This window comes from Castor canadensis, chromosome 5 (genome assembly GCF_047511655.1).
Source record: "Castor canadensis chromosome 5, mCasCan1.hap1v2, whole genome shotgun sequence".
Classification (NCBI taxonomy): domain Eukaryota; kingdom Metazoa; phylum Chordata; class Mammalia; order Rodentia; family Castoridae; genus Castor; species Castor canadensis.
Genome location: NC_133390.1, coordinates 97,908,462 through 97,931,075, shown reverse-complemented (window position 1 = coordinate 97,931,075; position 22,614 = coordinate 97,908,462). Strand labels below are relative to the sequence as shown.

General features: G+C 37.9%; 1 protein-coding gene across 7 annotated transcripts in view; it reads right to left on the bottom strand.

The window, feature by feature from the left end:
* The window catches only part of Tnik (TRAF2 and NCK interacting kinase), a 362,085-nt gene that overhangs the window by 120,190 nt on the left and 219,281 nt on the right, over nucleotides 1-22,614 (bottom strand). For all 7 annotated transcript variants that reach the window (XM_074073788.1, XM_074073787.1, XM_074073783.1 and 4 more), the window contains 2 exons: nucleotides 14,855-14,980; nucleotides 11-121 (listed from right to left, as the gene is read on the bottom strand). In XM_074073788.1, the coding sequence (XP_073929889.1) occupies nucleotides 11-121; nucleotides 14,855-14,980 (237 nt within the window). The remainder of the gene's footprint in view (nucleotides 1-10; nucleotides 122-14,854; nucleotides 14,981-22,614) is intronic.

Sequence of the window (22,614 nt, the reverse complement as noted above, 5' to 3'; positions counted from 1 at the left end):
TGTCACCTACCCTTAGGATCTCTCTGCAGATGTATGCAATCCACTCCTCTTTCAACGTGTTGCCTTTTGTGTTCTTGATCAGGTCAGTGACAGAGCCAGCGCCACAAAACTCCATCACCAACTGGGAAAGGAACCGAAGAGTCCATTATTATAATGTCATCTCACAGAATTCACTAGGTCAGATAAGAAAGAGTAATGCACTCTAGTTGGTTGTTTTGAGCAACCATTCCTGTAGAAAAATGTGATCATAAAACCATGTACAAAACATAAAACTTTTATCTTCATTTCTTGCCAAAATGATAGAAAAGATTATTTTGAAAATTTTTAACCTGTAAGAGTTACAAACAGAGGAAAACCTCCATATTCTAAGTATTTTTTTAAATGGGGAGGGTAGGTGGGTCAGACAGAATCAAGAATATCTCTGTGCTTTTACTTAGCAGTTGACCTCATGGTTCCCACAAAAGTAGCATCATTCCCCTGTCAGAAGAACTATGATTTTCTAGGTAGTTCCATGCTAGGACAATGGAAGTTCACACTGTTTATGTTATTGGTTTGTAAGTGGCACTAGAAGCTGTCTGTGTGGGGACTGTTTTTAATTAACTTCTGCAAATGTTCCCAGGAGGTTGGACACATCAAATAAATTCAATAAAAAATAAACTCTAATTTAGTACCTTTCATCCAAAAAGCTCCAAGCACTCTATAAATATAAAGTCATCACGGTACTCAGCAACTTTATAAAACAGGCAGAAAATAAACCTTGCCCATACTTCATGGCAAAGTAGAGGCTAGAAGAAGAAAGGCAATCTCCATGCTCTCACATCTATTTCCCAGACTTAGGAAAGCACATACATTTCGTCCATTCTCCTTCTTCAAATACAGTCTTCAACAAAAGCCACTTGGTTAGGTACTTACATGCATTTTTATAATCATATAAAAAGAATTAATAATAATTAGCAATCAATCCCTACTTGATAATACAGACAGAACTAGAACAGGGGCGTCAGAAAACCATACTGATGGCTTTGTTTTTGTCAAAAGTCCATCTCTGATACCAGTACTGTGTCACTTGGTCATAACCAATGCCTACCAGGGTAAAAACTCTTCAGGCAGAAATTATGCTTTTTCTCTGCATGTCTAATAGAAACTCAATAAAAACTCATGAGTTTCCTGATTGGGTTTTCAATGCCTGTTCTGACTTGCCTTCTTATGATTCCATATAGACTAGGTTTCCTATGAAACCTTCCCATCTTTTCCAAAGAGCCAGTAGAAGTTTCAAGGCATATAAGAAGATTTTCTGAGGAAATTTCAGAAGTACCACAATAGACTACATTCCAACTAGATAAAGTTGGACATATTCCATATGTAATAGCCAGGAAGCTATCAAAGACCACAAAGTCATGTCAAAAAGGACTCAGGACTCAACTTGAAAAGACTCCAAGTGGCCAAAGAGAGGACAATTTAAGCATTGACAAAAATAATAACAGTGTGGTCTAGATACACGTTAAATAGGCTTAAATAAATGCATTAATGAAATCACCCCCCAAAAGAATAAAACTGTCACTATTATTAAGAAAATAAAGAACCAAATTATTATTTTTATAACTGATAAATATAGGGAAAGAATCAAGAGATGATCCTGTCTTTCATATACAAATTTAAACATCGGATAATTAAATAATAAAACATGGAAGGTGCTTATTTATAAAAGTAGGTCTTCTATTTAATAAATGAGGAAGACATGATAGAATCTCACTATTTTGTACCTCTTAATAAACTTAGATAGTGATCATGAATGGCTGCTAACATATAAAAGTAAGAAATAAATATGATCAGCCTCTTGATAAAAGATCACATCCCCTATGAGACAGTCTTGCCAAAAACAAACCAAACAAAAACCCCCAAATCTGCTCAACCTCTAGCTCCAACCCCCCACCAATTTAAGGAAATCAGAGGACTGAGCCAGCAATACGTTGCATCATTGAAATGAAATCAGCAAAAATGAGACAAAGAAACTTGTCTAGGCAAATAGTTTCTTCAAACTTTGAGAGGGAAGAAAAGAGATGGAAGCGAAACCTATGGATGTAAGAGCATTTTAAAAATAAACTAACAAATTGCAATGGATGCACCTTATTTGGACACTGATTTTAAAAAACAGCTGTTAGTTTTTTTGAGACAATTACAGCTTTTAATATAGATTTAGATATATCATGATCCTAAGGAAATATGGTTAGTATTTTTTAAAGTATGATAATGGTTCTGTGGTTATATAAGGAAGTACTCAGTTTTTAGAGAAATATGTTGAAATACTTTTGTGTGTTAAAAGAAATACTGAGAAAGTGAAAAACAACCCATAAAATATGAAAAATTTTCACAAATCATGTATCTGATAAGGGTCTAAATCCAAAATATATGAAGAACTCCTACAATGCCATAACAAAACGATCCAGTTTAAAAATGGGCAAAGGACTTGAATAGACATTTCTTTTAAAAAGATCTACAAATAGCTAACAATCACCTGAAAAAGTGCTCAACATCACTAATGATTAGGAAAATGCAAGCAAAACCCACAATGAGATGTCATTTTACATCTAGTAGAATCATAACAATTTTTTAAAATGTAGAGAAATTGGAACCCCCATACTTTGTTGATAGCAAGGTAAAATGGTACAGTAACTATGGTAAATAGTTTGAAATTCTCCATAAGTGAAATTTGGAGTTGATACAGGACTCTGCTATAACTTTATACCCAGAGAACTGAAAACAGATGTTTTAAAACCCATACAAGGATGTTCAAAGCAGTAGTATTCAAAACAGACAAAAGGTGGAAGAACCAAAATGCCCATCAACAGATAAACAAGATCTGGTATATCCATAAAGGGGAATACTATTTAATCATGGAAAGGAATGAAGTATTGGTGCACGATACAACATGGATGAATCATGAGAATATTATGCTAAGTGAAAGAAGCCAGACAAAAAAGGTCACATATCGTATGGCTCCATTTATATGAAATGCCCAAACTAGACAAATCCGTAGAAACAGAAAGCTGATTGCTGCCTTCTAGGGATAGGGGCAATGGGAAAACTTTGTACCCATTAAGTGGTCACTTAGGATGGTAAAAAATTCTGGAACTAAATATTGGTGTTGACTGTCCAACATTTGTGAATATACAGAATGCCACTAACTGACAAATTTTAAAATGGTTAACATTTAGATAAATCTGATATTATGTTATTCTACCAGAATTTTAAAAATATTCTGAGGAAGATTTGTTTCAAACTAATAGTAGACAAAAGGAATTAGATGGGAAGTGATGACGTGGAATCAGCCCAACTGAATGCTGCTGGTGCTAGTTTTGGGCACCTAAGAATTTATTACACTCTTCTGTCTGCTTTCATGTATTTTGGGGGAATCCTTCATAATATGCAGTTAATGAAAATCCCATGATGTAGCAAATCATGGTTTGATGACAGCAGGATTCTACTTGGGTAGAATGAGAAAAGTATTTTCCGAAGTGAGCAAGACATGTTTGTGCCCTTTCTCTAAATCCCATGTTGAAAAAAAAAGTGACCAGACAGCCTACAAAGGCATCCACTGGTCAGCTGGAGAAAATGTCCCACTGCTGGGCGCCATTAGTCCATGTAATTACCATGCTCAGGGAAAGAGGTGGAAGCCCAGAGAGTCAGTCTTTCACAATTAGGCTGAACAAAATACTTTCAAATATTCAGTAGGAAACAATCCCACTCTAGCCAGGACTAATGTCAGTGATTTCTGTAATTTGCTTCTTCCTTCAGTCCCAAACGAAGGCTGCTAAATTCTTTTCATCTCACTATGGAACAAAATGATTGTTAAATTATGTAATCGGATTTTTTTTTTTTAAAGAAAAAGAAGAAAGAAACCAGCACTCGCTAGCAATAGGTTCCTGCAGCCACACAGCAACACTGAAAATTACTGCTACCACACAGCAGGGACTCTCCCTCACCATTAGTAATCTCATCTCATTAATAAACAGAGGCAAGCCTCAACACGCTAAGCCCAGTGGTGCTAAGTCAGTAACTTCACATCTCACAAGGAAGAAATAAGGCATCATTAATATTCCCCCTAGGGCAATAATACATACTACTTATACTGGGGCCACTTGCTAACTTTTACTGAGCATCTGGCATGTGCCAGGCACTGGGCTAAATCACTTAACGACTTAGTGATTCACAGGAATGGTTATTCTCCTCTTAATTCCTTTGGAAATGGAGGTTAGTTATGGTCTGTAGCCTTATCTACACTGTACACTAATTAAGGAAGTAGAGGAAGGTTGAAAGTACATTGCTCTTTCAATTAGTAGCTTTGTGACTTTGGGTATGTTCCTTAACTACCCTGCCCCTGCCCTACACACTATAATAAAATACAAAATAAAAGCATCAACCTTACAGATTTGATGTGAACCTTGTGTCTATGGATGCAAAACTCTCAGCAGCCAGAAGTCTCAAAATATGTTACTTTTCCATTCTTTGGTCAGTTTCCATTCATAAAAAAGCAATGGAGAAGAGTTTCTGACTTTGGAGTCAGTATTAATAGCTTCTGGAGGGCCACTTTACTTGGATGGTAAAGACATAGGGTGAGAGATATCTGTAAAGGGACGTCAGGCAAGTGTGTAGCTGAAACTTTTGTTAATGAAAGAGTATCAAGGACATATGTCATTTTATCCAAGTTTATATCATACAGAAAGAAGACACACATTGCTACACTCCAGGACAATGGATCTTTTCATTTGCAATGTGGTGGTGAAGGGTGGGGGGAGAAGGGGGCTAAAAGGGATCTTATATTTGAAATTCTTACCAACATCACCTAAGTAACTGGGTCAGAAGCTGAAATACACATGCATGCCAGTAAGGTTGAAGGTGGGGAAGGCAATGAACTCAGGCCTAAAACCTAGTCTGAGGAGGTATTCTAAAAAAAGCACCATGTAATACAACCAGATTACCAGAAAAAAAAAAAATTGCCTGGACATGGGTAGCTATTTCTATCTAAATATAAAAAGGCTCATTTTTAAAAGCAGATTCTAACATATTTTAAAATTCGCATGGCTGATTTTTACATATTTCTGTCAGTTGTCTTAGATTTCTGACAAGTGCGTATTTCCTCTGAGAGGCTGGGGGTTATTTATGTTCTCCAGTGCTCTAGGACAATATTTAAGGAAAAGTCTGTAGCCAGTGCTGATCACAGAGGTGGTTCAGAAGCACTGGGCCAGCCCTGAGCTCACTACTCACAAGGCACACACAGGGCCTTCGGAATGGAATCACGAGGTGTGCTCCCTTCTAACTTTCCCCTTCCAGTCCCAAGAGCCTCTGGGAAAACTTAAAGAGGTTAATTCTCAGAAGCTGAGGTCCCTGAAGAATTCACTCACTTGCTAGTCAATTGATTTTAAGTTCCCATACAAGAAATAAGGCTTTAAGATAGTATTTTAAAAGACAGGCGCTACCCCAGAATAAACTGCCAGGAGCTCATTCCTCCCAAATGTCACCAGTCAGTCACTCACAAGAACAAATGGCTATTAACAGATTCCATCTCTTCAGCAGAAGAGGCAGGAAGAGAAGAGGAAGAGGAGCAGGGCAGATAATGGTCTCTAAAGTGAATCAAGAGTTAGAGAGACACCTGAAGAAAGGGTAGGAAAAAACTTCCCAGATGTCAGAGCTCTGCAAAGGACCAGTCTAGTGACCACCAAGGTTCGGAGGCCCCGTGAAGCACAGATATTTTTACCATGTGTGTTCAGGAATAGTCATGGGTCCCATCTGCATGGTTTATGAAGATGTAAACCAAATCCAAATTCAGCAAATTTGTTTTAAAAAGCTACTTCATTCACCAAGAGTATCTCAGTGTCACAATATAAAACCTGTGTGATAGAAATATAAAATTAAAAAACTGGCCAGTATGCATAGGAAGACATTTATCAATTCAATCAACTGACTGAAGTAAAGTAAAACCTTTGAGAATTTTGAATTTGAAAAGTAGCCACAACAGCCACAACTAAGATGTGTGTGCGTGTGAACTCATTTGACTTCTGAATTATATTTTTAGACTTTTTACAAATTCCAAGTTTTCCAAAGATAAAACGATGAGTCCCAAGGATGTAAAGTGTCCCAAGTTTGTCAACAAGGTTTCTGGACATCCCGAGCCAACCAGTCTTTTTAGCAAGCAGAGACTTGCCCACAGTCACCTGTGCCTAAGGAGACAGGCATCTCCAAGTCAGCACGACAGCAGTCAGGGAAACACCACAGAAGTTAGCTGGGTCTTGTTGACTCAGATTTCACAGGAGGCTTGCAAAATCTTCTCCAGATTTTTTTCTTGATATGAATAAATCATTACATGTGCATTTTGTCCATAGATCCAATTATTAGAACTATCCATAAGGCCAGGCATGGTTGTATACACCTCTAATCCCAATATGCAGAAAGTTGAGACAAGAAGATCACCAATTTAAGGCTAGCCTAAGCTACACAATGAGACCCTATAACAAAAACAAAATGAAAAAAGAAATTCACTATCTTTAAGGATGTAATAATTTCACAACTCTACATCTTGTAATGTTACACCATAATGAAAAAATTGGTGATGAGAATCGGAGAGTAAATTTTCAGATTGGTTAAAAATAGGAAAAGAAGTTGGGCATGTTGTTGCATGCCTGTAATCTTAGCACGTAGGATCAAGATCTGATGCTGGACCCAGGCAAAAGTGTGAGACCTTATCTAAAAAAATAAACTAAACCAAAAAGGGCTGGGGGCATGGCTCAGTCTAGTAAGTATAAGTCTCTGAGTTCAAATCCCGATACTGCTCAAAAACTAGGAAAAGAAAAAAATACTAGCCTTACATGAAGCATCTTGGTAGTTAAGGATTTTTGAGAAGTACAATATAAATAAGAAAACTGCCTCAAATTTAACCTAAAAAAGGAACCAGAAGGCTTGCAAAATACCTTCGGGCACACATAAAATCTTCCTTTTGCTGAGGTGAAAAGCGGTTTAAACACAATTCAAATGAAATTGTTTGGTATAAAGAAGTCAGTTTCACATTCTTGGTAAAGAATCACCCATTAATTCATAAAAATGGTGGTACTGAAGCTGAACTTGGGACCTACTGCACGGTATTAAACAGATGCAGCTTTAGATGTGTGTTCGTATCTAAGTAACTTGTGCTCTGCATTTATAGATCATTCAGTGGTGTGGTCTGATACCAACAGACTGGTCACAATCACTCCTTTACCACTTTAGGAACTCCTGAATTTAACAAATTCAACCTTTTAAAAACTTCTACCAAGCTTCAAACACTTCTCCAGACAAATGACCTCACTTCTAACTATGAAGGGAGTTCTTTACCCATAAAAGTGACAACCACTGATTAAAACATTTTTTAAAAAAGAAAAGCCTTATTTCTGATACACAGAACTAAGAGAAATTTTAATTAGTGTTCAAAAGATTCGGCCACAGGTGACTGAATTTTTAATAGCGTTTTCTGCAGCACCTAACATATAAATCTTAAAACAATGAAAAATGAAGTGGCATAATTTTTGCAAAGTTGCAAAAGCAATATAAATTCAAAATTTAGCAGATTTAGGTCGAAGGGCTGTGGCAACATCAAGGAAAAGTTGTCTGTCTCAGTGATACTTTAATGAGTTCATGTCTTAGGAAATCTTAGCATCTTATTAAGATCTAGGCCTCTAATGCAAGTGCATGAAGTTGAGTGTATACAAAGACATGGGGGGGAGGGGATGGAGCCTGTGGTGCAAAGTGAGTGATGCGCGTCCTCTAAATAGCTGTTATACTGTTGCTAATTAGAATTTCAGGCCCAATATTTCTGGATCATTTGCTTTTTCACAACTTTTCAGGGAATCTAGACTTTAATGTGAAACTGCTCAATTTTTCGAATGTTGGCCTAATTATAACATCACTACCTTGTGAAGTAAACTAAGGATTTAGCCTCTGGGCTGCCAGTTTGCAAACTCAGACCTTGTCCAGACGATCATTTTTATAACTACGAGACCAAATGTCAGACACACTGCCTCTGCCAAGGTTAGAATCCAGATCTCAGGATCTCCAGGCCAGGTCACAGTCAGCAGTTAGAATGTCCCTCAAGTGCAAACCATACAATTTCTTAACTTTCAGCTCTGCAAGTCTACAGTGTTGCAATCTAATGAATGGTTTATTGAGCCATTACAGTTCAATCATCTGCTATCTTACTTGACCACCCTACATTTTGGGAGTTAATTAGAAATTTATTTCCTTTTACAAGATATTCTTGCCCTGTAATTGTTATGGTGGTATCAAAAGCGACAGCAAAATCTGTGTGATTTCATGCTCTAATTTTAGAGAAATGAGTCCGTTTAATGATAGTATTTTTTATTCATTCCTGGTGACTGACTGGCTTACAGCAAAACAGGAGAGCCTCTCTTGCCTGTGATGTGGCAGAATGAAATGGTAATGTTGTGTGTCAAAGCGCCACTTGTTTCCCAGAGATCACAATCTTTATTGAAAGAGCTCCCTTTTTTGATTTCCGGATCAGGCCCGGAGCAGTTGATAAAGGAGAATTACTTGGCCATTATCAGAAGTTGTTGTGTCCCCGCAAAGAGCTGGTACTAAACAAGAGTTTATCTCTACAACAAGACTGATAGAATTCACACAGATTATAATTCAATCAGCTCCTGAAACAGCACATATATTGGCTGGTGAGATATTGTAAACCTCTGACCTCCGACCACCGCCAAAGAGATATGTGGGGAAATATTTCATGTAGTTTAGTCTCTTCCCAGGGAAGAGATGTTAGAAAGTGCTGCTCTTGGTTCAATAGGCTATGTCTCTATATAATCCATAATAATGTTTTTATAGCAGTGTAATCCTAACAAAATGCTGTTAGTCCAAAGAGTCAACTCTGTGACCTTTACAATCATTTGATAAAACATTCCCACAGGTTTAATGCACTTTTCAACATGTATTTCTTAGACTTCACAGAAATCTTATTAATAGCTAGCAGGTCTTACCATCCTCTTTGATAATAGTGAAACTGAGGAATAAAGGTGAAGTGAAAATAAGTTTATTTAGACACAAACCTTCAGTCCTATTTGAAACATGAACCTTTGATAGCAGAATCTTTTTCATGACCCAAAGGAGAAAAGAGGTGAGCTTAAGGGCTTCATTCTGATGGCGGATAGTTTCGTTAGCACTGTGGCTTCACTACTGACAAGCTCCCATACTTTTAGTATACTTCCTAACTTCTCTGAGTCTAATTTGAAAATAATATTTAATTTGTACAGTAGCTATAATGAAATATGATGTTAATAAACACAGTACTTGGCATGTAATAAGCAGGTGATAAACATTATCAGTCTTTGTTTCCATTGACACAGGATGACTCAAATTTAGTGAGTCAGAGGCCTTGGAATAAGAATACAGTATCACATTCCCACCCAGATTGTAATCCTATATAAATTTCCTGACTATTAGCTTTCTTTGTTGCCTTTACTTTTTCCAAGTTCCTTCTTAGTTTGTTGTCACATAGAAGTCCAACTCAAAAGAAAGTGCTTTCTGCCTTATGAGGCCTTTTCTTGCTTTTAGTTCACCTCCAGTAACATAGAAGCTTCTGGACAATTGCTAGTGAGTGGGGCTGGTCAGAACAGCCCTCTGCACGGATCTAAGTCTGCGAAGGCTCTTTGGGCTCTTTGTATCTTCCAAGGCAGCAGAATGTAGAGCTTCTGACTGCCACACTCTGTCACCTGCATTTGCAAGTTTGGAAAAGAGATTTATCTGCATGTGGTCTCTTTGGAAGTGCTCCTTACTTGCAGATCCCCCTTTACCAAGTTTAGGAAGGAGGTTAATTTACTAAAACAATCTCCTAGCTGATCTCCCTGCTTCTACCTGTGTCCCAATCCAGTCTGTTCTCAATCTAAAAATCAAAGTAACCCCTTCATTTTGTGGGTTGATCTCATTACTCCACCTTCAATGCTCTCCAGCTACCTCCTCACTCCATGCAAGAGATGTTCATGACCTGGCTTACATGCCTCTCTCACTCCCTTCCACTCACTCTTCCAGTCACAGTGGCCTCACTGTTGCTCCCAGAAAGCAGCAGGCCTGGAATGCCTTCAAGTTTTCCCCAACAGGGCTCCCCCTGACCATTCTACTTATCACTGCCTTTCTCAGTCAGACCACTATAGCAAAGCACCACAGACCATAGATTGGGTGGCTTATAAACAGAAACTTTTTCTTATAATTCTGGAGGCTGGAAGTCCTTCGTCAAGGTACCAGTATGGTCAGACTCTGGTGAGGGCCCTCTTTTGGATGCAAACTCCAGACTTCTTAAAGAGAGCAGAAAAGCTCTCTGTGTCCCTTGTACAGGGCAGTTATCACATTCATGACAGTCACTTCCCAAAGCCTTGCCTCTCATGGATTGGAGGTGTAGCTCAGTGGTAGAACACTTGCTTACCACACACAAGGCTGGGTTCAGTCCTCCAGCATCCCAAACATGTTCAACCTTCTAACACCATCACACTGGAGTGAGGATTTCGACATGTGAATTTGGGGATGGGAGCAGGATAAACATTCAGTTCACAGCACCCTGATATGAACTGCCCATTAACCTTTTCCTGGTGTAACAGGCACTTACCAGCCTCCAGCATTTTCTTTACTTTTCTTATTTCTTATGTTCATTGTTTGTGATCTCAGCAAGAAAGGATGCTGCATTAAAGTAGGTCACTTTCGTCCATAAACAGATCTATCCGGAGTGCTAAAAGAAACACTTTGTACCTCATGCACCTAGAGAATGTTTGTTATATGTACTCATTGGTTAATAAATAAATAAATGAACATTCATTTATGATGGCTTTACAGGAAGAACAATGGTGAAAACCAGCAGGCCATGACTCACTTCTGTGATACCTCCAACCTCCTGGTAGCTCTAGAAAGGACGCAAAAAAGACTCACTGCTTTCCCAAAATGCCAATCTGAAAATGAACTGAAGATTGTGTTCATTTTTTAAAAACCTCCAGTGGCTTTCGCAGAACTTCAAATCAAGCTACACTGTCACATTTTAGGATGTCTACTTTCTGGTCCTACACCATCCATTAGTGAGCTTTGAGCTCTGAAAAAGTCAATATGAAGCAAAAGAATGGCAATTAATTTTCCTTCCAGTTTAAAAAAATCTAAGGGTTAGGAATAAAATGAAGATGGGTCAAGTCCTAATTAACTACCCCTCTCCTTCCCTCAACCAACAAGTTGTAAATAAATACCCAAATCCAAGAAAATCAACCACTCTGTTTGTTTCATCTAGAAAGCTATATATCTAGAAATATATCTAGAAATAGCTATATTGTCTCCAGTGAGAAGCTAGGAGATGGTTTAAAGCTACCTTAATATGTTCTTTCAATTTGGAACGATAGCCCTGGCCAAATGAAGAACTTCTCCACAACTGCATAAAAGTAGCTGTCACTTGTGTCTATTGTGAATAATGTGGGGTGAGATGTCTCTTGGACATACTGATTTAATTTCTTTTGGATCAATACCAGAAGTGGGACTGCCAGATCTTATGGTAGTGCTACTTCTGATTTTTTTTGAGTGACTGCCATAGTGTTTTCTACAATGGCTGTACTAACTGACATTCCCACTAACAGTGTACAAGGATTCCCTTTTCTCCACATCCTCACTAACGTTATACACTTTTCTTTTTGTCAAGTATACCTCAATAAAACTAGGCGAGAAAGTCAGAATAGGGGTTGGGGATGTAGCTCAATCTAGAGTGCTTGCCTAGCATGGGCATGCCCCACCCCTCAAAAGAAGGTCAGGAGAGTATTCCCTTTTTGGGATGGTGGTGATTGAAGGGAGTACAAAGGGGACCCCCAGTCTGCTGGGCATTAGCTGGGGGTTGGGGAGAATAGCTGTCATTCTCTATGATTTATCTCCTACAGCTCATGGCAATACAGGGGTACTGCTAAGTGCTGGATCCTTGACAATGTGGAATTCCTTTGGGAACACGAAGACATTCCAGCTCATGCAACCTCTTCATGTCCTGTTGAACCTGTAGATCTTAGGGAACCTATACTCTTGAAAATACCTATGACAACCAGGTTTGCATCAATGATAGCATTTTTCATTCACAAGCAAATGGTTTTGTCACCTGATGTTGCCTGGTACCTTCCAAGTGCCAAGGACAGACACAAAAGGTCCAATCCTTGTCCTCAGAGAGATGGTTGTCTTAATGAGGAGCTAGGAGAGTCTGGCAAGAGGCAATTAAAAAAAAAAAAAGAAGAACAAGTGGTTTAGATAATGAACTCAAGAGAAAGACTAGAGTATGAGGATAAAAATGTTTTTAAAATTAAATTACTAAAGTTACTATCCAGAAATAAATATTTTCAACATCATTACTGTGTATTATTCCAACTATATCAATATATGTATATACATATAGTTTCCCTTTCTTTCTTATTTAATAAAAATGAGAAATTACTATTTCTCATTGTAACCTCTAAAGAAGGACTTAAAACCTCACTCTAATAATTACATTCGTCCACTTATAAGAATACATCTGTATCAACTTCAACATCTGTCTAGAGTACCTTAAATGACCTCCTATTAATTAACTTCTACATCCATCTTTATGAAGTAATCCAAATATTTATTTGGAATATATTTCTGTTTGAGGAAATTCTAGTTCAAAAAGGCACTTTCTTTGGAATGCATGTGTATGCATATGCACACAAACATATGTATATGTATGTACACACATTTGTGTATTTCAGTTGCTTTTGGATAAGTTGTACCAACATCCATTTCCATGAGCAAAGGAGGAGTGCCCATTCTGAGTTTTATTATTAAAATTTTTTTTCCACCGGGTGCCGGTGGCTCACGCCTGTAATCCTAGCTACTCAGGAGGCAGAGATCAGAAGGATCATGGTTCGAAGCCAGCCTGAGCAGAGTTCCATGAGCCTTTATCCTGAAAAAATGCTTTACAAAAAAGAGCTGGTAGAGTGGCTCAAGGTGAAGGCCCTGTGTTCAAGACCTGGTACTACAAAAAAAAAATTCCAATCTATTAGGCAAGAAATGGTATTGAATTTTTATGAATTTTTAAATTTATATTTTTAGAAAGAATAACATTTAAAAACATCTTTATCAGTAGCTGATATTTCTTACTTTAGTCACTGCCTTGTCCTTAACTTAATCTCTGTTAGTAGCTCTCTATGTTTTTCTATTGATTTATAAAAATTCTTCATCTTTGAAGATTATTATATTTTGTTTGCCAAGTAAAAAATATTTTTGGCAATGAGGATTTTTAAAAATTAATATAGCTAAGTCTATCAAAATTCTGTTATAGCTTGTGATGTCATGTATTTCTTCTTTAGGATTATACAGTCACATTTATTTTCTTGTACTACTTTTACATTTTTAAATCTTCACATTTACTTCTACTACATTTAGAGACCACAATTAAAATCCAATGTAACATTTTCAGAAATCATAAAAAATATAAAGTCCGTATCATCATTCAAAATGGATTAACCCAAAGTATATTTTTATTTTAAATCTAGAGATGAGTCTTATATGAAAAAACATTCCCAACAGTTCTTTTCACTTCCAAAGATAGAGCATTCAATATCAAATTACATGAAAATCTTGTTGGTTTTTGAACTATTAACATATCATTTTTGATCATCAACTGCATTCACTGGATGTGTCTTGTCTTCTTAGCTGGATGGCATGCGTCACATTCATTAAAAGAGTAACTTCCAACCAAGGCTGAGGTCTTTCAGAATTATCCATGTGTGGCTAGTCACTGGAACTACATAGTTTAGAACAGACTTTGGCATTCACTGAATTTTGTGTGTTAGATACATACCAAGACCTCTGGAAGATGAACTAGACAATAAAGGGCTAAAGGGGCATTTTCAGAGCCATTAATCCAACAGTATCAGTGGGTGAACAGAGATTTAATTGACAGACAGAAGTAGATCAAGTAGAGGCTACTGCACCCTGAACAGGCCTCTGTAAGGAGGGTGATTATAAAATTGTCAAGGGAAGGTTAAGCCAAGATAGCATTATAAGCCTGAGGATGAACTAAATAAATAAAAGTTCCAGTGACAGAAGGCGATCTGTACTGGGCACAGCTGGGAAAAGGGGTAGTGATTTTAGTACTAAACACACTGATATTATTGGTGGACAGTCAATAAGAGCTCCCTTATAGACTGCAAAGATATAGGATTAGGGCACATAGCCAACAGGGACAAGGTATGCAGAAAAGGAAAATAACCTTTGCAGAGTCCATACAATGGTATCAGACACTGTGTTAGGTATTTTACTTATAGAATTGGAATTTATATTTCAGAGTTATCCACACACTAGTGATACCTAAGGAGAAAGAATGTAGAGCTCGGTTAGATCCTAGTTCCACCATTGCTAGGTACATAGATCTTGCAACAGTTTACTCATCCCCACAAACCTTAGTGTCATCTTTCAGGAAATGAAAATAACCTCAATTAATTGGAATAATTTGATATGATTCACACACAGTAAATAGCATGATGTCTACACTTTAATAAAAATGCAATGAAGGATTGTCACTTAGTGGGTAGAAAGGAAGAATTAACAATTGTCTTTGAAGATTGTCCATATTAAGAGATAGAAAAAAGATTTAGAGCACTGAAAAGATGGAGAGGTGTTCAAGGAAATGGAAGAAAATCTTGAAAACACACTGTTATAGAAACCATGGGAGCTAAGAGTTTCAAATTTGAAGTTACTTAATCAAGTCTAGTCATGAGAATGGAGAAATGAACCATTCAGTGCTGAATTTCTTCATATAACAGAAGAAATACTGAACAGTGCTACATACCCAAAGTTGGTCATCCATGCCTGGAGGATTCTTTTTGATAAAAGCACCATAGTATGTAGCAATATTTCGGTGATGAGAGTATTTCTTCAACATGTTAATTTCTTGCTTGATTTCTTCCTCTTCATCCTATATTAGAACAATAGTCAGCATGAAAACTCATTGTTATAAGAAGTCCATTCTTTAATACCATTTATGTCAACTAAATAATAATTCTTTTCTTAAGTTTTTTTCTTCCATGATGATAAAGGAGCATAATTATGATATCTGCCCAAAATGAAAAAATTTACAAAATGAAGTAGTGATTGCCCATAGAAATCTTATTTTTGTACAGCTAACAGGCATGGAATGTAATTTGCTGTAGGGCGGAGGGGAGAGAAATCTCATCTCTCCAGTTAGAGACAATCAAGGTTGTCAGGCTATTAGATGAAATCCACACTAGGCCTCTGGGAACTCCATCCGCCAGTTACCTATCACTGATTGCTATTCACTATGAGAAATTGAGAGAAGCAAAAAGGAAAAACATAGGTTCTCCAATTTAAATTTGTTAGGTTCATTTTCTTTGAAGACTACTTTTATTGAAGTGCCTGACTAAAGACGATAAAAGTCAGATGGGAAAGGGAGCAAGATAAGTTCTCTAGATCTGAAGGAGTTCACAAGGCAGGAGTGCCCACATCACCTTCAGGAAACTAAACATGAAAAGAAAGGGGGGAATGCAGTGAGGATATGAAAAGAGACAACTCTCCTACAGAGTCAGTTCCATGATATGCAGGTTTCATTCATTCTGAGTTCCAACTTAGTCTACCAACCTGCTGCCAGCATGACTGGTGGAGAGTATGTTTCCCATAATTTTCTTTCATTGGTGTGTACACGTTAGTTGGACTGCAAAATGTGTTTTATTTTTGAGGTTGCTGGGGAAAGTTTCTACCCCAAAATAATTGCTTTGTGTGCAACGACAAGCAAAGACTATCCCTGAGTGCAAGATGTTACGTTACATGACCAGAAAGATCGCCCAGGTGTGGGTCCTGTCTGCTCCTTCATTCCCTCCAGCTGGATGGCCTCCTTCTGGTGTATTGGCATTAGTTGGCCTTCCACAGTCTCCCACGCCTTCTCTCCCTTTCCTTTTCTTTGCATAATTTCTACATATCTCTCCTGCTTGAGTTTAGTTGACTCTCTCCAGGAATGTCCTCCCTGATTTCCTCAGGCAATGTAAAGTCCCCTCACTAAATCCTGTCATTTTCCTCTACTCTTCATACTGTATGAAGGCAGGTGTCACACTGTGCCTTAATTGCCCTGCCAGTTGACTTTCATCTCTGTGGATTGTCAGCTGTCCTCTACTTCAGATCTCAGTTTCAGAGTTCCTTTCCAGCAAAGCTCCCAGATCTACTGTCTTTTTTTTTTTTTTTTTTTTTTTTTTTTTTTTATTCATATGTGCATACAAGGCTTGGTTCATTTCTCCCCCCTGCCCCCACCCCCTCCCTTACCACCCACTCCACCCCCTCCTGCTCCCCCCCTCAATACCCAGCAGAAACTATTTTGCCCTTATCTCTAATTTTGTTGTAGAGGATATTCTGTGCATGAGTGGGATAACCTAACATACAAAGTAAGAAGTTAGCATTTTCCAGTACATTCAAAATTGATATATAACATGTAGTGTGTGAAGTCTTCTATTTAAATCACAGTTTATTAAATGTTAAAATGTATTAAAAAATAAATGAGAATTAAGCATGTATGAATCACTTAAAATGACCTCAAGTGGGCCTATGCAATGTGATCTATATTTTCGCAGATCTAACAAGCCCAGAGTGACTCAGTGAGCTCCTAATTCTGCACCTCTTCACTGAAGCATTGATAGAACTCAGGACTGTCGTGAGAGTCACAGGCAGTAATGGATTTGTTGCATATGTTAACTCTAAGCTGAATGAATTCATTTAATAAATATTTATCCATTGCTTACTGTGTCTGAGGCGTGATGCTAAATAATAACATGACAATATAATAACGGGCATAAAAGAGCTCAGCTTTGCCACAATGAAGCTTATTACAAGTGTGGTGGGAGACACAAGCATAAGTCAAAGAACGATACAGATGTATGCAAAATTCCTACCATGCTCTCATGTGAGAGATAGCTGACCTAACCGATCCCAAGAAACCCAAGTTTAGCTGAGTTCTGCCTCCCAGATGAGGGAGAGAAAGAACAAAAAAGCATGGTATGTGTGATTGTGGAAGGAATCATTTTCCTGGCAGAAAAGACCATGTTTGCCAAGTCCCTGTGGCTGGAGGGGGTACCGCATGCTGTTCCCTCTGGAGGACATCGTGCTCTGGAGAGAAAAATGAAAAACTGCCTGCGAGAGACCTAGTAATAGTAACAACAGGCGCTGAACGCCATGTGCTGTACATCCAATGCTTTATGTATTGCTTCTCACCCTAACTTTATGGGAGAAGCTGTATCATCCACATTTATAGATATGGAATAGACAGGGTTAAGTAATAAGGAAGGCATATAGGGTCAAAACTAAGATATACCCCTGGTGAAACTGATAATTTGCAGGACTTTTGTTTATCATTAGGCCAACCTGCTCTCTCTTACAATGAAGTGAAGACCTTATGGGAACAGATGACAAAAGCTCTGATATGAGTCCTTCTCATCCCAAGCCTGCAATGAGGCATGAGTCTTAAGAAAACTGTATTTTTTTTCTTAAAAAAGGTTCAACCTATATGAAAATGGAAAAAATGAGACATGTTGAAACTATTCCAGGATGAGAGGATGGATAAAGGAGAATTGATGGAGGGGATGAATTCAACCATGATATATTGTAAGAACTTTTATAAATGTCATAATGTACCCCCAGTACAACAGTAATATGGTTTAAAGAAAAGGACCAACCTGAAGTGACCCAGAAGCAAACAAGTTTTATGCCTGGCAGTGATGTCATCATTTGGCTAAAAGTTCACCAGAAATGAGGTGGCTGATACCCTCTGGCATCTTAGAGCTACAATCCAGGTAATTGCTACAGAAACTGGAAAGAGTTTGGTTATAAAGAAAGATAACTACCAAGTTTTTTGTGGTCTGTAATTTTGATTTCATCTCCATATGGCCTTATACTCTTTATATTTTCTCTAGTATCTTAGGTTTACATATACATTATTGTTTTGTATAGCACTTCCTATGTGTCAGGTGCCACATTAGCAAGTTCTCTATGGACTACGAAGATGGATAACACACAGTTCCTGTTGCTGGCTTAAGAGCTCATTAAAGTCAGTAGACTTTAAATGAGAGAAGACTTTTCAGAAAGGAAAAACAAAAGAATGAGTTTCAAGTCATTAAGAAGAAAGCCAAATTACCAATGAGGAAGTCAAGCCACAAAAAAGCAACAGTGCTTAACAAGACAGAGCCCAGAAAAGTCAAAAGAGGGACAAAGGAGGAGATGGATCTACAAAAGGAGATCTTCAGGGTCTACCATTGAGGAAGGTCCTTGAAGATTGGGGTTTGAATAGTTCTGACAATGATTCTAAATGTCTCAACTTCCACATGCCAATTTCCTTATCTGCATGCATCTGAACCCCTCCCAAGGGACTAAGATTTTGTTATAATTTTGATCAAATGCTTGTAAATTCACACATGAAAGCTACCACTGAACACAAATCATTATAGTGCAAAACCTTTTTAAAAGCGAGTGTTCATCTTTATTAGTTTGAGGGGGTCTATATACTTTTTATTTAGCTTGCAAGTGATCTCTCTGATATAAGCATACACACATTATTAGCCCAACTTCCAGGCCATAAACTCAGCATGCAAGAATGCATGCAGAGAGTCAGACACACATAAGCCATCCACCAAAGGGGCATAATCTCTACAAAGATAAGGACAGATGCTGAAGTGTGCATGGAGTGGGCAGCTTGGCTGGTCCATTTTTAGAACTCTAGTAGCTTCCCAAGTTGAACACACAGTACAGCATACAGAGCTGAAGCACTGGAAATAGCTCCAAAGTTAGAGAAAATTATGGAAACCAGAAGACATTTGTTCATCTTTTCTGTGTTAAAAGTTCTCATTGTATGCTTTATTGGACTATTTTGTCTGCTAAAGACTCCTACCTGAACATCCCTCTAAAAGAAGTCCTGAGGAGATTCCCAGACTCTGCTTAATCCAGCTGAGGGTGGGCTCCCCCACCTAGGAGTGCCCTCTCCTCCATTTCTCCCCTGCTAACTGTGGTCTCCATGCTGTGGATCTCATGTAGCTGTTACTTTATGTAAGAATATTTTCTGCCCACCCAGCTAAGTTAGTTTTCTCTTAAATTCTCTCTTAACACTTTGTATACTCCTTGAAAGCAAATTAGACCTCTAATTAAAGTTACTGCTTACCTGTTAAATGCATTTCATGCATTCAGGAATGTAACATTCCAGAAGATACTGCCTGTATCTGTCCTGCTCACTATTGTCCCAGAGTACAACACATTCTTTCATTGTTGAATGAATGAATGAATAAAAGAATGAATGAAATCTTGTGATTTCTGCCTTCAGCTTCTGGAAGGTAGTCCTGGTGTCTTTCCTGGATCTTACTCTAGTGCTTACATTTTTAATGGAGTCATATTAAAGGTAAAAGTAACAGCCCTATGGCTGAGGTGGTGAAGACAGAGCTGAGTACAAACTATTCATATATATTAACAATTAAGTAACTTAATGTGGCACACGTCTCATAGGAGGTCACCATTCCATAGACAACCACAGGATTCCAATGCACATTCTGAAATTTCCTTCATTCTTATTGTATATCCCATTCAGTCAATTACTGCATCTTACCAGGACTAATCATTAAAAGACATGTATTCAGGATGTATTGTCACTATTATGTCCCCTTTAGCCTCAAAAACAAAATTGCAACATTTATGTACCCATCTAACAGATAAGAAAATTGAGGCCCAGAAAAGTTAAGAAATTTGCCCTCAGTCACGATCAGCAAGGAGAAGAGTAAGATATGAACGCAGGTCTATCTGAATTTGAAAGCCACACTCTGGCAATACTCCCCCATCTCTATCTCATGAGATGGTGTGATGCAGGAACACCATGTGTGCTGGATTTGAATTCCATCTCTGTCATTTACTGTCGGACTTCAGTAAGTGACTTAGGCACTTTGTGCTTTCAAGTCCTCATTTGTAAAATGAATATAACAGTATTCCCCTAGTGGGAATCATTTGAAGAATTAAGTGAGTTAATGTATATTGAGTATTAAGAACAGAAGTGCCTGGCACTAACGAACACTCAGTCTATGTCAGCCATTTTTATTTTAGTCAGGGCCATCGTTGTTACTACTAATGTTATTATTTGCTGTACTAATGACCACTTCATGGAACTGGAACTGCCTCCTTGTGGGAGAGAGGAGCCAAATGGACTGGGAGCAGTGTGACCCCTTGAGTCAACCAAACAACCCAAGATGGAAACACTTCTTTTTTTCCCTCCAATTTCAGCAAATATTTACTGAGCTCTTTAATATGGGCAAATTCCTCTACCAGAGGCCACTGGGAGAAATCTACTTCCGTACTCTTCAAAAAGAGATGGGACTGGTCCTCAGGAAGACAGCAACAGAAACTCCGTGAAGCAGGGCTTAAGATAAATCCTATCAGGCAAAATGCACTGCACTGTTCTCCTGTTCACCTCTGGCTCTGGCATTGGGTCTAGCAGTGCTTTGGGGGAAAGGAGAGCACTTAAGACCCCCTAATCCTGGTTTAAAAGCAAAGCAAACCTCCTTATAGCTCTTTTATATATTGGGTTGTCCTCAGAACTATTTGATCAAAGTGGTGTATCGGGAATGTAAAAAAATTGAAAACCTTGCAAACTCCTTGTCACAGTATTCAATTCCTTCATGACTGGCCCAAATTTTTTCAGATTTATCTTGTATCAATCCCTCCTTTGCAGTTTTTAACATCAAAACTAAACAACACCGTTTCCAGAACATGTTGTCTCAGTCTCCATGTCTTGGCAAACAGTTTATTTGGATGGGAATGACTTTGTCTGGTTGTCCTTCTGGGTTTAACCAGTGATGACTGTCTGTCCTGTCAAACTTGATAAGTAACTTCATTTTTTATTTTTATCACCTATTACAAAAGTTATTGGATTTGGTTTGTAAATTTTTAGGGTAGGACTGTACTATTGTGAGCTCCTTTTTAGATAAAGGACCCACTTTTCATCTTTCAATTTTCAGTGTCTGTCATAAAGTTAGGTGTTTAGTAGATGTTTGTTGAGTAAGTCAATGAAAAAAGAATCACACTAAAATAAACACTAAATACTCTTCTTCATTAATTGAAGACCTATAGCAATGAGAGTAAGAGGGCAGACTTAAAGAATGGAATAAAATAGCTCAGGCTGAAATACTCACTCTACCAGTTAATGGCCAAGCTACATTGAGCAAGACATTGAACATGGCTGGTTTCACATCTCTAAAATGGACAGATGTAGGTTGTTGAGAGGATCAAATGAATTAAAGTATACACAAAGTATTTAAAGGAGTTCTGGATCATAATAATCACTCCATCAATATTAGCTACCACTGTTATTATTTGGGGCTAGAATATAAAAAATTAACTACAGAGACACTTAAGGACCAAATCAGTTTTGAGCACACTTGCTGTAATGATACGATATGATATATTAATGGAAAGCTCCTGGTTTTGCCTACCCAACATCCTTTCCCCTGGTTTTTCTAATAGCGTTCAGGTTTTTCTTTGAGGAATCAACCCTCCCTATCTCTCAGTCCATATAGTAAGTTCCAGAGACAGGCATCTAAGTCAGACCTCACAGAAGAGTATCAGAGAGAGGATGGGGTCACAACTCGAGCAGGGCCACGATGTGCAGACTGGCCTTCTTCTGGGTCTCATGGTAATGAGGTAATTAGGACACGAGCCTGAAGCTGGAGCCTGGAGCAGTAATGGTCCACTGAGGCTGGTAGTCTACTTAGAAACACTCCTCTAGAAGGTTCAAACCCTCATAGCTGTTGTAGGTAAAGCTACAGTACACAAATTCAGTGAGGAAGGAATCCCCCAAAGCAATGAAATGAGAACATTTCCAGAATGATTTTGGGAACTAAAAGAACTTCAAAGACCAAGTCTGAGTGCAAGTAATAATTCTGAAGCAAATGGCAAATCTGGAAATGGCTCAGTTCTAAAACTGGAAGGAGAAAAGCATTGTATCCAGTTTCTCTATGGTTATTTTCTATAAAAAGAAAGTGGTATAGAATACAAACAATAATTTAAAAATTAATTTCAAGCTTATGGTCTCATCAATTTCATTACAATAAACTATGATAACCGTAGTAGGTCACAGCATACAATCAACAAAGACGACCTTTGAGAATTCATCTCAGTTTTTAGCAGAGCAGCTATAATGAGCACAATTATAATAATTGGTGAGAAGTGTTTGAAGCATTTCATGGTACACAAAAGACAACGTGGCAAAATGGAATAGATTGTTTTCTAAAGGCTCCACATGAGTTTCACAAAGGAAATCTTATGTTGACTGTGATGTGTAAGAGGATGATACAACAGTCAGTTGAAGCTGTATCAGACACCATAGAAATAAGAAAACCATTTCCTGATGTGTATACATGTTTGCCTTTGTTAAGGATCACTGGTTAAATAATAGCCAATGATGTAACTAAGTCACAGAAACTCATTCAGTCCTTCTAAACAGGAGTTCTCTAAGAGAAATGACCCAAACACTATAAAGCATCCATTGTATTTAATGGGTTGACATTCCTACACATGTAAAAT